General features: G+C 44.6%; 1 protein-coding gene across 2 annotated transcripts in view; it reads left to right on the forward strand.

Moving 5' to 3' along the window:
• LOC122791676 (cat eye syndrome critical region protein 2 homolog) overlaps positions 1 to 11,004 on the forward strand; it is an 874,492-nt gene extending 863,488 nt beyond the window's left edge. Inside the window, exon 4 of one of the 2 annotated variants that reach the window (XM_044059524.1) lies at positions 10,757 to 11,001. In XM_044059524.1, coding sequence (XP_043915459.1) covers positions 10,757 to 10,957 — 201 coding nt within the window. In that variant the 3' untranslated portion in view covers positions 10,958 to 11,001. Of the gene's footprint in view, positions 1 to 10,756 lie in introns of both variants that reach the window. The other variant, XR_006363185.1, reaches the window with a different exon arrangement.
• Positions 11,005 to 15,355: the final 4,351 nt, after the last annotated feature.

A 15,355-nucleotide genomic window follows, 5' to 3' on the forward strand; every position in this document is an offset into this window, starting at 1 on the left:
TTCATACATCCCAGTGAGTTACATCTCAGGTCATTCACTCCACCATGAGCTATGACAGAGTCATAATGGTACTTGTTGCCTAGAGACCTGAGTGCATGCGTGATCTGATGAATCCTGGCACCGGACAGACAGCTGACTGTGACTTTCTCCTTATCTAATCTGTTGAGTGAGACATCCATGTGTCTCACTGTGGAGTCTTCAATGACAAGAAAATTTGTTTTTTTGAGTGTTACACCTTAACAACTTGGAAGGTGAGACACAGGTGTTGCTATGTGTCTCTGGTGTTGTGGGAACTGTGTTAGTTGTAGCAGTCTTTTGTTTTGGAGGTTTCTGGTGTTTCAATACATTTTTTGAGAGAACCTCCACATATGTTGATTTATGTGTTGGATGTGTACTATGTGTATGAGTAGTGGTATTATATGCATGAGTAGTGGTGGGTGAGTTGACAACCACTTCAGTGTTACTGTTTTGAGTGTGAGAGAGCAGGGATTCAGTATTCTTGGTGTAGATACATCTCTTGCACTCTGTGCTAGAGTGAGTTATTTGTTGAGGGTTGTCAGTGTGCATGAGGCAGTTGTTACACTGCCTCAGGAGAAACAAGGGTAGTCCAACTGTCCATAATGCTAGGTTTGAAGAACTGTTATCACAAAGAAGGTGCTTTCAGGACTGATTTAGGAGGTGTTCTGTAGATGGGTATTTGTGATGGGGTTTTTGGCTGGTGGTTTAATAGGTCACAGCTCACTAGCAACACTTCTTATACCAGAGCTGTACTAAAGATGAAGACTACACTAATGTACTACAGCTGTATCTAAAGGAAAAATTGTCAGAGGTATCTTTCCGGCTATGGCACACAATTTTGCAGCAGTGGGTGGTGCTGTGCAATGCACAAACAAGCAGAAACCTGCTCAAATGTGGGGCTTAAATATCAGAAGCTAAATACTTAAAATCTTTAAAAAAAACTCAAAATAATCAATGAGGGTACTTACTCCAAGCCCTAGACCAATCACCCTTTACCAGACAGGTTCCAGTCAGCATGCTTCTCTCACAAGGGTGCAGAAGGGTGCCCCTTCCAATCAAAGATGGCTTGGAAAATGTGCTCAGAATACAGCAGCCACTACAAACAGACACAGATGCAGTAAACCTGCATCTAGACTATGCCACAGCTACTAGCTATACTAATTTAGGCGAGAAGCACTAAAAAATGTTTTAATTAGCAGAAAAACAGCAGTGAGACATTAAAAATATTTTAAACAGCAGTAAAACAGCAAGGGGACACTAAAGAATGCTTTAAACAACGAATTAGTTATTTAAAGCACTGCTTGCAGGAAAATAGAACAAAGAACAGATGCTTTGCAAACAGTGAAAAGTAGCAACAGTTACTTTTCATACAGTGAACATAGCAAAAAAGCTTTGCAACAGTGAAAACAGCAACAAAATACGATTTAACAGGCACAGTAAAGCAGAGAAATGTAGTACAAACAGTGCAGTGGTAGTTTTCAGTATTTAAATACAGTATTAAATAACCAGAAAAGTGCAGGAAATAGTATAATCAAGCAAAAAAAACCCAGGTAATTTATGTGTTTTGGGAAGTTCAGAAGCCTCTAGTAGTCTGGTATATCAACTCAGTTAAGGCTGGTAGCCCGCCTCAGTTCAGCTTTATTCAAACAAGGTCAGGATGAATAGTACCTGAAATAGTTGAAAAGTTTTTTTTTTTTTTTTTACAGGGGCAAGTCCCCCTTGCTTCTTGCATGGTAGAGATACATTTATTAATCTATATGCATCCTTTACTTACCAGTTAAATCCCACCAGACTGGTGGCCTCTTTGCAGAGGAGACCCAAGGTGGTATTTATACAGAGTAGGGGAATTTTGGACAGACTACTGGGGAAATTCCCTCACTCTTTTCATTAATACCTTGGACCTTTCACTGCTATTTGAGCAACTGCCAAATCAGGCAGATTGAGTCTTGGTTTAACATCTCATCCGAAGGACAGATTGGCTCTGTTCCCACCCTACATCTTTACACATATAAAAGAAACTGTGAGGTTACTGTACTTCATGGTAAGGCACAAAAGCTGTTTTGATTTTTTGCAGCTATTTTTCTGCTCATCCATTGTACTTTGAACCACGTTTATGTTAACAGATCTTAACCTAGAATGGATTAATATTTTTTGTTACTGTGAACCATCATCTACACTAAAAAACATATAGTTTTGCTGAAATACAAAATATTAGCTTGAACATTGCCTACAGTTAGAAAGTTTTTGTATTGCTTGAAAATACTGATGTTCATCGTGTTTCACTGTTGCAGTCATCACTGTAGGGTTCTTCCTGCCGGCAGGCAGCCCTCGGTCGGCCAGAATCCCAAAGTCTGGGTCTGGCGTCGGCTGTTCAGTCGTGCTCCCTGACGTCAGAGCGCTAGGAGTACAAAGCTGCCAGCCAATGCCATGTTCTCCAGTCTTTCTTGCCATGTGGTGAAAGCAGTTCGCAAGTGCCGGTCGGCTGACTCCTGATATTTTTTCGTGCTTCAGTCCAAAGACTTACTTCTTCTTCTCAAAGCTAAGTACCCCGTTGGGGAAACTTTTTTCTTGCTCCAGTCTGATGTCAGAAAAAGTTAATAATTGCATTTCTTGTGGGAAGCAAATACCTCATAAGGATTTCCATTCTTACTGTATTCCTTGTTTAGGCCCTGACCACGACGTAGCTAATTGTCGGTTTTGTGCTAGATTTAACCAACGTACGATTAAGCGCAGGTACGATTTTGCTTTTCACTACTTTGGCAGGCGATTTAATTATAAAATGTCGTCAGACACGCTCCCGACTACCGGAGTTCACAAACGAGGCAAGGATAAGGACAGGCCTCCAAGGTCCAAATCAGATGACGTTTTAGAAACAGAGCCAGCTACAGGTTCGGTCGTCGTCAGTGAGGCGCTTTCACAGCCCCTGTCGTCGGCCATTTCAGAACCGATTGCCGAAACGGACTCCCACGAGGAGCCAACTAGGCCTTTGAGCACTCCAGCTGCAGGACCTTCGGACAGTGCTACCTCAGATGGGTCTGGAGCCGCTGTGCAGGTACCGGCTTCCGAAGGGGTTTTCAGGCCTACACAGCTTCTGATAAAGGCAAAGCCAAAGACAAAGGCAAAGACTCCTTCTAAATCTAAGACACCAGCCCAGGCCTCTTCTGATCCGGGACCCAAATCTCAGAAACAGCTACTTAAAATGGCGGAGGACTTACTAACCATAATTAGGGGTTCACATCCCCCCCAGACAAAAGGCCAAGGCAAGAATTGGATTATGAATCTTCTGATCAGGCATCTATTTCTTCAGTGTCTTCCTCTGAACAGGAATATACTTTCCCTCCTTATGAGGATTCTGATGCTGAGGAATCCATTCCATCAGCTTCTCCCCCTGAGGATTTCTCTTTTGGGGAAACATTACATGACATGAGGGAACATTTTCACTGGGAAGGACAGGAGTACTCGGAATCTAAGAGAAGGCTTAGGGATTTCCTTCTTCTTCCCCAACATAGACCCCTGGCTATTCCTCCTATTTTGGATATTGTGGATGATGCCTTTTCTGAGGCTAATTTAACTCCTGACTCCTTTCCTCCAGCCCCTGCTAAGCCCGACAGATATTACAGGGTACCTGACTCCCACCAGTTCCTTTACAAAAACCCTACTGCTGATCCAGAAACCATTTCTCAGGGTCCTAAGGGGGTTAAGGCCGCCTCTGCTAAAAACCCTATTCCGACAGATAAGGATTCCAGAGCTTTGGAGAGATGGTGCAAAAAAGTGTACACTTCTGCTACTTTATCTATTAGGGCTTTAAATTGTCAATTTCATATGCTAAAATATCAGCAGTTTCTACTGTCTGTTGTGAAACAAAAATTGGGTACCATTACTGCATGTGCAGATAATAAGGAATTACACGATTTGATGCATGCCACTGAACAAGTGGGGAAGCATGGTTTACACTGTGGTTTTGATGCCTTTGAGGCTTCTTGCAGGGCGGCTGCCTCTGGCACAGTCATTAGAAGGCATGCTTGGTTAAAGGAACAAAACTTACCTGATCAAGTGAAAGCTAAGTTACTGGATGCTCCTGTTCAGCATAATGTTTTGTTTGGGGCTAAGGCTGAAGAGGTGATAAGGCAAAATCCATGCAAACGGTTAAGGATTTCTTACAAGTTCAGCCCCCAAGATTTAGCAGAAATTGGCCAACTAAAAATTGGTCCTTTCCCAGCTTGGACAGGCCTCAGAGGGGTAGATATAGGCGCTCCAGAGGGAGGGCCCAAGCACAGACCTCTTACAGACCTAGACAGTGGAGTGCTTCCACCCCCAGGGGTGGAGAGGACAGACCTCAATCTTATAGAAAACAGGCTCAATGACTCCCCCTGCATGGCTCCAGGAACTTCTCTCCTGGAAGCCCCTCTAGGAGGAAAACTCTCTCTTTTTCAACAAAATTGGACTTACATAACCCAAGACAAGTGGGTTCTGGATGTAGTTTAAAGAGGTTACAAATTCCACTTTCATACCTTGCCAAGACCAGATGGATGGCCAGACCTACCAAAACACCAATGGCCAGAGGCATTAAACCAAGTGGGATCCCTCATGGCTATGAGGGCCATAGAACTGGTTCCACAATCAGAGACAGGCCAAGGCTTTTACTCCAGGCTCTTCCTAGTTCCCAGAAAGCAAAATTCATGGAGACCCATCCTGGATCTCTCAGTCTTAAACACTTTCCTGGAGATACCAAAGTTCAAGATGCTTACTCTACAACAGCTCCTGCCAATGTTGAGCAAAAATGCATGGATGGTGACATTGGATTTAAAGGAGGCTTACCTACACATCCCTATCAGACAGGAGTGCAGAAAATACCTCAGGTTCAAGGTCGGCTCGAAACATTACCAATTCTCTGCGCTGCCTTTTGGCTTGTCTACTGCACCCAGGGTCTTCACCAAGTGCCTGGCACCAGTAGTAGCTTATTGCAGACTCAAGGGAATTCAAATTTACCCTTATCTGGACGACTGCCTTATTCAAGCAGACAGCAAGGATGTCTTACTCCAGCACCTGGAATTTGTTCAAAATCTACTCAAGTACCTGGGATTCACTGTGAACATAAAAAAGTCAAATTTGACACCCTCACAACAGATAACTTTTCTGGGTGCTCTTCTAGACACAACAACCCAGATGGCATTCCTGACATCCGAAAAACAACAGCAGCTGGCTTCAACTTTCAAAACCTTGGCGTCAATAACTCAGCTAACTGCAAGGAAATTCCTGCAGGCTTTGGGTTACATGGCCTCCTGCATCCTTCTCATACCAAATGCAAGACTACATATGAGAAAAATACAATGGTACCTAAAAAGTTTATGGTCCCAGCATTGCCACAGTCTAGACACACAGATTGCTGTCTTGCTTTGCCTACAAAAGGAATTCCATTGGTGGACCATGGCATGTCTTCACAACAAAGGGAAAGCCTTCAGTCTGCCTCCAGCCAGCCAAGTGTTAACCACAGATGCCTCAGATTACGCATGGGGAGCCCACTTGCAGGGAAAAGGTCTGCAAGGTTTTTGGACAGAGGATCAGAAGCACGTACATATCAATTTAAAAGAGATGTTAGCTGTACAGAATGCCCTTTTGGCTTTCAGGGATCTCCTACAACCAGGACAACTACTGATACGGACAGACAACACCACAGTTATGTGGTACATAAACAAGCAAGGGGGTTCACACTCCTACCCCCTTTGCAGACTAGCCATGACTCTATGGAACACAGCTCTAGCTTGCAAAGTGGATCTACAAACTCAGTTCCTGTCAGGAAAACAAAATATTCTGGCAGACAGCCTGAGCAGGAACCTGTCAGACCCACACGAGTGGATGCTAGACACCCAAATATTCAAGATGATTACAGAAGCCTGGGGCTGCCCGGACATAGATCTTTTTGCATCCCCCCTCAACCACCAGTTACAGATTTTTTGCACAAGAACATTTCACAAGCTAGCATGGAAAGTGGATGCACTATCATTCAGTTGGAGAAACCTCTCAGGGTATGCCTTTCCGCCACTACCTCTTCTTCCACGGGTGTTACTAAAGATCAAACAGGACAAGCCCAAGACGATGATTTTACTGGCCCCAAATTGGCCTCGTCAGTTTTGGTACTCAACACTGATGAATCTATCCCAGGAGCCTCCTTGGATTTTACCGCAGATTCCAAATCTTTTGTCCCAACACCAGGGCCAGGTTCTGCACTCTCATGTCAAAACTCTCAGCCTAGCAGCCTGGCAAATTCAGGGTCTATGATTAATCCTTTCCTTCCCAAACAGGTCATGGATATCACCATAGAAGCCAGACGGCCTAGCACTAGAAAATCTTATGCAGGTAAATGGAAGAGATTTTGCACCTGGATGCATGCTCAGGATTTGGATCCTCTCATTCCTAATATCCCACTGATTTTACTTTACCTGACAGACATGCTACATAAGGGTTTATCCTTCTCCTCCATAAAAATACATGCCTCAGCTATCTCTGCACATTACACTACAGATCCTCCTATCTTTTCGCATCCACTTCTGAAACAATATCTCAGAGGAGCAAAGAATTTAAGGCCCCCTAGGACACCACCCATACCTGCCTGGGACCTCAACTATGTTCTGGAAAAACTCACTCTGCCTCCTTTTGAGCCTGCTGCCACATCTGATATTAAGTATTTATCATGGAAAACAGCTATCTTACTGGCTTTGACTTCAGCCAGGAGAGTCTCGGAGTTACAAGCACTCATGGCTGTGGAACCTTATATTATTTTTCACCAAGATAGGGTGTCTTTAAGGACCAATCCTAATTTCATGCCTAAAGTGGTTTCCAAAGTGGCTTTAAATCAAACTATTCACCTGCCAACTTTTTTCAATAATACACAAAATAAGGGGGAAAGGATCTTGCATTCCTTGGATGTACATAGACAACTTCGTTTTTACCTGGACAGAACCAAGGATATCAGGAAAACAGAGCAACTGTTTGTTTCTTATGCAACAAATTCCCAAGGTAAAGCTATTTCAAAACAGACCATTTCAAAATGGATTGCTCATGGAATCAGATTTTGTTACTCTCATCATGGAAAGCAAATCCCAGGAAAAATTAGGACTCACTCTACCAGAGCTGCTGCTACTTCAGCTGCCTTTCTCAGAGGAGTACCTCCTGAGAGCACCCCAGCACTACCAGGTTATACCTCATACCATGCTTTTCAGCCCCAAAACTTGGACCGAACCACAAAAGGAGGGGGAGTATCGATATTCATCAAAGATACCCACACCTCCAGGTTGGTGGCAAAGCATGAAGCATCAGAGACTATCCATGTGCAGCTAACAGTGGGTAAAACTGCCTTCCAGTTTATAGCCTGCTACAGACCACCCTCCCAAACCCAGGAACCCCACTCGGCCTTCCTGAGAACACTGGAAAATATGAAGGACTCTCCAAACACCATTATATTGGGTGACTTCAACTACCCAAACATAGACTGGGAGCATTACTCTAGCTCCAACACCCTAGCCCAAAGGTTCCTAGAATTTCTAAACTCAAATGCTATGGAACAACTTGTTACCACTCCCACAAGAGGGGAAAAAATACTGGACCTGATCATCACCAACATGGGGACTCTATGCTCCAGACCAGAAGTGTATCCCTCACTGGTAAGATCAGACCATAAACTAATCTCACTGGATATCCACATCCCAACCCCACCCCCTGCCCAGAAAACCACAGTGAAAAACTTCTCTAAAGCAAATTTCACACTCCTCAAAACTGAGGTGGAATCCTTCAAAGCCCCCGGGCCTGTGGAAAATACGCCCAGACCAAGCAGAATCCTTTATAAACGCATTCTATGAACACCTTCAGGAATGCATGGATCATGCGATCCCAAATAAAGCCAAGACCCAATCCTCCAAAGGCAGACGTCCTGTCTGGTGGACCCCAGCCATAAACAAACTATACAATAGAAGGAGGAAGCTACTAAATGATAGAGCAAAATCCCAAAAAGGGAAGGCATCACTGATCAGTATTAGCAAAAAACTACGGGCACACATAAAATTGTCTAAGGCCAGCTTCGAGAGAAAAATTGCACAGGACACTAAGGATAATCACAAGGCTTTCTTTAGTTATGTTAGGAACCTGGGTGGGAATTCCCAAATATGCTCAGAATTAGTCCAAAATGACAAAAATACACCGAACCCACAGACATTGCCAACATCCTAGCTGACAGGTTCAGCGCAAACTTCTCCCCCCACTCCCCACCAAAAGGGCAAATATCTATCCCAGCAGAGTGCTGCCCCCCTGACATCTCAGATGCTCAGGTAAGAGCCGCCCTCTCCAAAGCAAAAAACACAGCATCAATGGGACCAGATAGTGTCCCGGGCTGTGTCCTACATGAACTCCAAGAAGAGCTAAACCCAAACATAAAACTACTGTTCAATCTCAGCCTTACTACAGGATATGTGCCCAAAGAGTGGCATACAGCAACAGTGGTCCCTCTCCATAAAGGTGGTGCCTCAACGGATCCTGGAAACTATCGCCCCATAAGCCTGACTGGCCTGGTCTGCAAAGCTATGGAAAGGATCATCATGGACCTCATAAATAAAGATATTGGGGACCTACAAACACTGGATCCTACCCAGTTCGGCTTTGTTACGGGCAGATCCTGCCTCTTAAACCTGGTTGATTTCTTTGAAACAGTCACCAAGGCCATTGACGAGGGGAAGGTGGTCCACACAGCCTACCTGGACCTCGCAAAAGCCTTCGATACAATACCCCACTCGGGCATTATAGATAAGCTCACCAGCTTAAATATAAACCCCTATGTCACTAGATGGATTGCAAACTGGCTCAAGGACAGAACCCACATGGTTAGAATTGCTGGAGCCATGTCAGACTCCAAACCAGTTACATGTGGTGTCCCACAAGGCTCAGTCCTGGGACCTCTCTTGTTCGGTATATATTTCGGAGGTACAGGCCAACACGGAAGGACTGTGGCTGACCAAGTTCGCAGATGACTGCAAACTGGCCATAATCGACTCTCCAGTCGACACAAGCATCCTCCAAAAGGGCCTCATAGAAACAGACAACTGGTGCCAGAGCCATGGCCTCAAGCTAAATGCCAAAAAGTGTATAGTCATCCCTTTGGCAAAACAAAGTGCCCACAAATTACCACATAGGTGGTAATCCATTAAGTACAGAAGAAGTAATTAGGGACCTGGGGACCCAAGTTGATAGCAATCTCTCATTTGACAACCACGTGGCCAAAGTGGTTAGAAAAACATTTTATATAGCCCACCTAATCATGAAGGGATTCACATCTAGATCAGGGAGGTCATCGTGCCTCTTTACTCATCCCTCATCAGGCCCATAATTGAGTACAATGCCCCTTTTGGGATGTACCTTACCAGACACCTGCAGCAACTGGAAAGACCCCAAAAGTACCTCACCAAGAGGATCAAAGGGCTCAAACAGATGCCATATGCTGCCCGGTTAAAGAAACTCCAGCTCTACTCAGTGGCATACCGCCTGTTCAGAGGCGATCTGTGCCTGACGTATAAAGCCATGTCCAACCCAGAATTAATGGACATGCTGCACCTCAGAAAATCCAAATCCCATCGAGCTACGATGACGAGACTTGAACCTCAGCACTGAAATAAATAGGACATGCTGGAGGGACAGATTCATAACCCAGAGGCTCCCTTCACTCTGGAATAAAATCCCAGTCCAGGTTAGGCAGAGTCCCTCATTGACTGTCTTCAAGAGGAATCTTGATGAGTCGATGGGAGATCGTAGGTTTACCCCGGGTATCACTTCTGTGTCACTGTTAGACAGAGGCACAGTATACTAACCTCGAAAAAGGGCATAGCAAAATAAATTTAAAATGGGTGGCGAAAGCCAAACACATTCTGGCTAGGCTTATAAATGCCCTAGGGCAGATAGCCTAGTATGAACCTATGAACCTATGAACCTAAGGATATTTTGGAAGCTGCAACTTGGAGTTCAGTGCATACTTTCTCTAAGCACTACAATCTCCCTCTTTACTCTAAGTCTAGGGCAGGCTTTGCTTCTGCAGTCTTACAGGGCCTTCTAGCCGCCCCTTCTACACTATAACCACCTCCCTTTATCTCAGCTTTGGGATTCAACCCTACAGTGATGACTGCAACAGTGAAACACGATGAACATAGTACAGTTGTGTATACTTACCATAAATGTAGATGTTTGAGTGTCTTCACTGTTGCAGTCTGGGTTACCCTCCCTCCTGTCCCCTCTTATACTTTCATTAGTGTGGTTTCCTACTTCACCCTTCTTCTGAGGTGTATTTGCTACAGCGTATGGGGTTTGTTGTTTGTTACATTTTTGTTTTACTATTAGCCTTCACTTTTGGGCACCTGACATCTGGGGCAAGAAAAACTGGAGAACATGGCGTCGGCTGGCAGCTTTGTACTCCTAGCGCTCTGACGTCAGGGAACATGACTGAACAGCCGATGCCGGACCCAGACTTTGGGATTCTGGCCGACCGAGGGCTGCCTGCCGGCAGGAAGAACCCTGCAGTGATGACTGCAACAGTGAAGACACTCGAACATCTACATTTATGGTAAGTGTACACAACTGTACTTTTGCATTTTAATAACCCCCCCCCTTTTGGTTATACATATGTGTTAACTGTATTTATAAGCAGTTTTGTTTTTGGTATGATATATGAGTGATTTAATAGTGATTTCATTTATGATTTTAGGATCTTGAAGCAGACAGTCTGAGGCTGGATCCCCTAGGAGAGGACAGTAAAGGCATTCGTTACTGGTACTTTTATGGAACTCGGTTGTACAAAGAAGATTCAGCACCAGCAGTATCAACAACTCCTCCAGACCCTCCACCTCCACCTTCTACATTTCTGCCAGAATTAAGAAAAGAAAAAGACCTGAAAACGAACAAGTAATTTACATTACTAATGTATAAAAGATGTTGATTGTGACCTCAGTGTATTAAATTAATTTTAGGTTTTACTAATACACTGTATAAAACTGAAAACGTTCTCATTTATTTAGTAGCATGTTAGTATTAAATAAGAAAAAAATGACTGAATTTATGTAAACGTTTGCTATTTTTGACATTCATTTATTTACCAGTTGCATGTTTTATCCATTTCATGTTGAGGAGAAGCCAAAGCCTTACCCTAAAGTCAGTGGGCACAAGGCAGAGAAACTAATCTTTCACTGAGTTCAGGCCAGTAGTGGGACAGTGACATGTACACACACACACACACACACACACACACACACACACACACACACACACACACACACACACACACACACACACACACACACCACACACCACACACCACACATGAGCAGGAGAGGAGCATAGCTAAGTGTTACCATAACATTGACTGGTTTAGTGACTTAGTAAGAGTCACACAGCAGGCCAATAAATGTAAGTTAGGGAACCAAACCGTGGACTAACAGGAAGTAGCTGATTAACACCTGATAACTTTAATCTTCTCTGTTAACAGCCAGACTAGATATCTCAGCTGGAGGTATTTCTGTTTTATTATCACATTTGTTCTCTGTTTTCAGTCCCTTGGTGGAATGCTCTACTTTTTCATCTTCAAACCTGAAAGTCTTAATGCTAGGTGTACCATTTTTCAGTACATTTTCTTCCTCACTCTTACTCAGTCTTCTCATAGGTTTGTAGAAGGTTACTAGGCTAATGGCCTTAGAGCCCTTACAAGCTTAGCCATATTTATCCCTAGTTGCCCCAATTGTCAGTGGTTATGTGAGAGAAGTTTGCAGAGGGTAAGAGTCTATGGTAGTTAATACCGACTGCCTCTATCCCGAAGCATGGCACCACCCCAGGAGTGAATTTGCTGTCAACCATCCATTGATCTAGGTTGCATTTGACGTGGGTCAGGGAGGGGCTCTGTTTTATATGAATTGGAAGCTTGTTCCAGAGAAGTGACAGTCTCTGGGAAATGTATATATCTCTCCAGCATGACCTATTCATGTCAGAGACTGGGTTAAGATCCCTGGAGTGAGTAACCCTCATGAGCGGCCTTAGGTCAACTGGTGCCCTAGGCAAAAGGGCTCCATGGTGCCCACCACCACACCACCTGGTGCCCCCATCCTGGTCTACCTATACCAAGTAAATACTGGAAAAGCACCCTTACTAGAGCGGCTCCCTAGGCGGTCACCTAGTTGGCCTATGCCTAAGGCCAGCTATGTCCTCATACAGTTTGATTTACTAATGTGTAGCATTTCTGTCAGGGCTGGGTCAGAGACTGCCCTGTAAGCCAGGCACAGGTCATCCCTTAGCAACCTGTAGGAGACAGAATATAGTGACAGGGCTTTCAGTCTTTCTGCTTAAAACTTGTTTTGTGTTCATAGGTTCATAGGTGTGCACTAGGCTAATGGCCCTGGAGCCTTTACAAGCCTAGCCCATAGGATTACCCTGGCATTGTACCATCCGACCTTAGTTTCCAGTGCCTCTGTCGAGTAGAGCCACTGGAGTGATCCCCGGGGTGAATTTTCTATTTCCCATCCACTCATCAAGATTTCCGTTGAAGAGGGCCAGTGAGGTGCTCTGTTTGACATGTATGGGAAGTCTTTTCCATAGCATGAGCAGTCTCTGGGTTATGAACCTGTCCCTCCAGCACGTTCTGTTGATTGTGGTAATGAGGTTGAGGTCTTTGGAGCATGTGGTGTGGTGGAATTGGGATTACTTTAGATGTAGCATTTCTAACACAGCTGGGTCAGACATGGCTTTATAAGTCAAGCAGAGATCGTCTCTAAGTAGGTGATATGAGACAGAGAATAGTTGGAGTTTTTTTGAGTCTGTCCATATAGGACAAGTGTTTAAGGCCTAGGATCCTCTTTGTGAGGTATTTTTACGGTCTCTCCAGTTGTTGCAGGTGTCTAGTGAGGTACATGCCAAATGGGGCATTGTACTTGATGATTGGCCTAATGAGGGAAGAGTAGAGGGAGACAATGACCTCGTACTTCCTGGATGCAAAACCCTTAGTAATGAGATGTGCCACATAGAAGGACTTTCTGACCACAGTGACAGTGTGGTGGTCAAAAGAGAGGTTGCTGTCAACCTGTTTTCCCAGATCTCTTATAACGCCTTCTGTGTTCAGTGGGCTACCATCGATGTGGTAGTTCATGGGAACTGGGTTTTTCCCAAAGGGGATGCCAACATATTTTTTGGCATTGAGCTTAAGGCCATGGTTCTGACATCAGTTGTTGGTCTCAGTGAGGCCTTTCTGTAGGATGTCAGCATCACTTGGGGAGTTAATAATGGCTCCCAACTTGCAATCATCTGGGAACTTTGTCAGCCAGAGTCCCTTCGTGTTGGACTGGACTTCTGAGAAGTAGATACTAAACAGGAGAGGACCCAGAACCGATCCCTGTGGGACTCCACTTGTGACTAGTCGGCAGTCTGACTTGGAGTCAGCTACATTAACACTGTGGGTTCCATCTCTGAGCCAGTTTGCAACCCACCTAGTGATATAGCGGTTGATGCCTAGCTTAGTGAATTTTTCTATGATTCCTGAGTGGGAAATGGTATCAGAGGCCTTGGCCAGATCAAGGTAGGCTGTATGAACCACCTTGCCTTCATCCAGAGCTCTGGAAACTGACTCAAAGAAGTTGACCAAGTTGAGCAGGCATGATCTACCCTTCACAAAACCAAACTTTGTGGGATCTAGAGTTTGGAGATTCCCTATATCCTTGTTTATTAGGTCCATGATGATGCATTCCATAGCTTTGGATATCAGACTTGTCAGGCTAATGGGGCGATAGTTCCCAGGGTCTGTAGTCACCTCTCCTTTGTGGAGAGGGATGACTATAGCAGTACGCCATTTGGTAGGGCCTGAGGTGAGGCTGTGATTGAACAGGGCACACAGGTGAGGTGCAACTTCACTCTGTAGTTCATGTAGAACACAGCCAGGGATATTGTCAGGTCCCATAGAATCTGCATTCTTGGCCTTGGACAGTGCTGTTATAACCTGTGCAGCAGTAATACTGGGTGCCTGGCAATCTACTGGTATTCTGATTGGTCCTTGGGGAGGGGTAAAGTTGGCACTGAATCTGTCGGCCAGTATATTGGCAATATCTGTTGGCTCAGTATCGGAGGTACCATTGTGCAGTAGCTCAGAGCAAATCTTGGTATTGCCATGGAGGTTCTTTACATAACTATAGAAGGCCTTGTGGTTGTCTTTACTATCTGCTGCAATTCTGTTTTCATAGCTATCTTTAGAGGATTTGATGAGGGATCTCATCTTTTTGTTGATGATGATAACGGAGTTTTTCCAGTCTTGGGTCTTCACTTTATTCCACATCAGTTTGCTCCTCTTGTTGTAGAGCTTGTTTATGGCAGGGGACCACCAGATTGGCTTCCTTTTTTTGGAGGAGAGCATCTTGGTTCTATTGGGTATGTCGAGATCCATGCATTTGCGTATGTGTTTGTACAGTGCATTGGTGTATGATTCGGTGGTCATGCAACTATTCTCCATTTGCATGGATGCCATGAAGTTAGCCACCTCTGTTCTTAGGAGCCCAAAGTTAGCTTTGGAGAAGTTATTCATGGTGGTTGCCTTTGTGGGGTGGGGTGAGGTGCGTGGGAGGGATGTGGATTTCCAAGGTGGTCGGATCTAACCAGGGAGGAGTTGACTGTTGGTGCAGAGCAATGGTCGCCCATGTTAGTAATGATGTAGTCAAGGATGTTGCTATCTCTAGTGGGGGATAAAAACGAGCTGGTCCAGGGCATTGGAATTAATGAATTCCAGGAAATGTTGGGCAAGTGTATTGGTACTTGAGTAGTTTTCCCAGTTAATGGAGGGGTAGTTGAAGTCACCCAGTATGAGTGTGTTAGGTTGGACCCTAATATTCTCCCGGGTGCTTAGTAACGTGGAGTGAGTGTCTTGGGACATGGTTGGGGACCTATAACAGGCTACGACCTGAATCGCTGTCTTACCAATGTTAGCTGCACCTGAAGTATCTTTGATGCATTATGTTGGGCTACCAGTTTGCAAGTGTGTGCATCCTTTATGAATATGGAAACACCACCTCCTTTGGAGCTTCGATCCAAGTTCTGGGGCCGAAAGGTGTTGAATGAGTTTTAGCCTGGTAGTGCAGGGGTGCTTTCTGCTGCCTTGAACCAGCTCACTGTTACAGCACAAATATTGATGTTCTCCATTTTAAGGAGTGCTTCGAGTGAGTGCATTTTGAGATTTAGACTTCTAGCATTGAGCAGCATGACCTTCATATTTCATTTGTTTATAGCTGTATTTTCTTGGTGAGAAACCTCTGTGGTCTCTTCCAACTGTTGCAGGTGTCTG

Source organism: Protopterus annectens, chromosome 17.part0 (genome assembly GCF_019279795.1).
Source record: "Protopterus annectens isolate FY-2018-M chromosome 17.part0, PAN1.0, whole genome shotgun sequence".
In the NCBI taxonomy this organism is placed as follows: Eukaryota; Metazoa; Chordata; order Ceratodontiformes; family Protopteridae; genus Protopterus; species Protopterus annectens.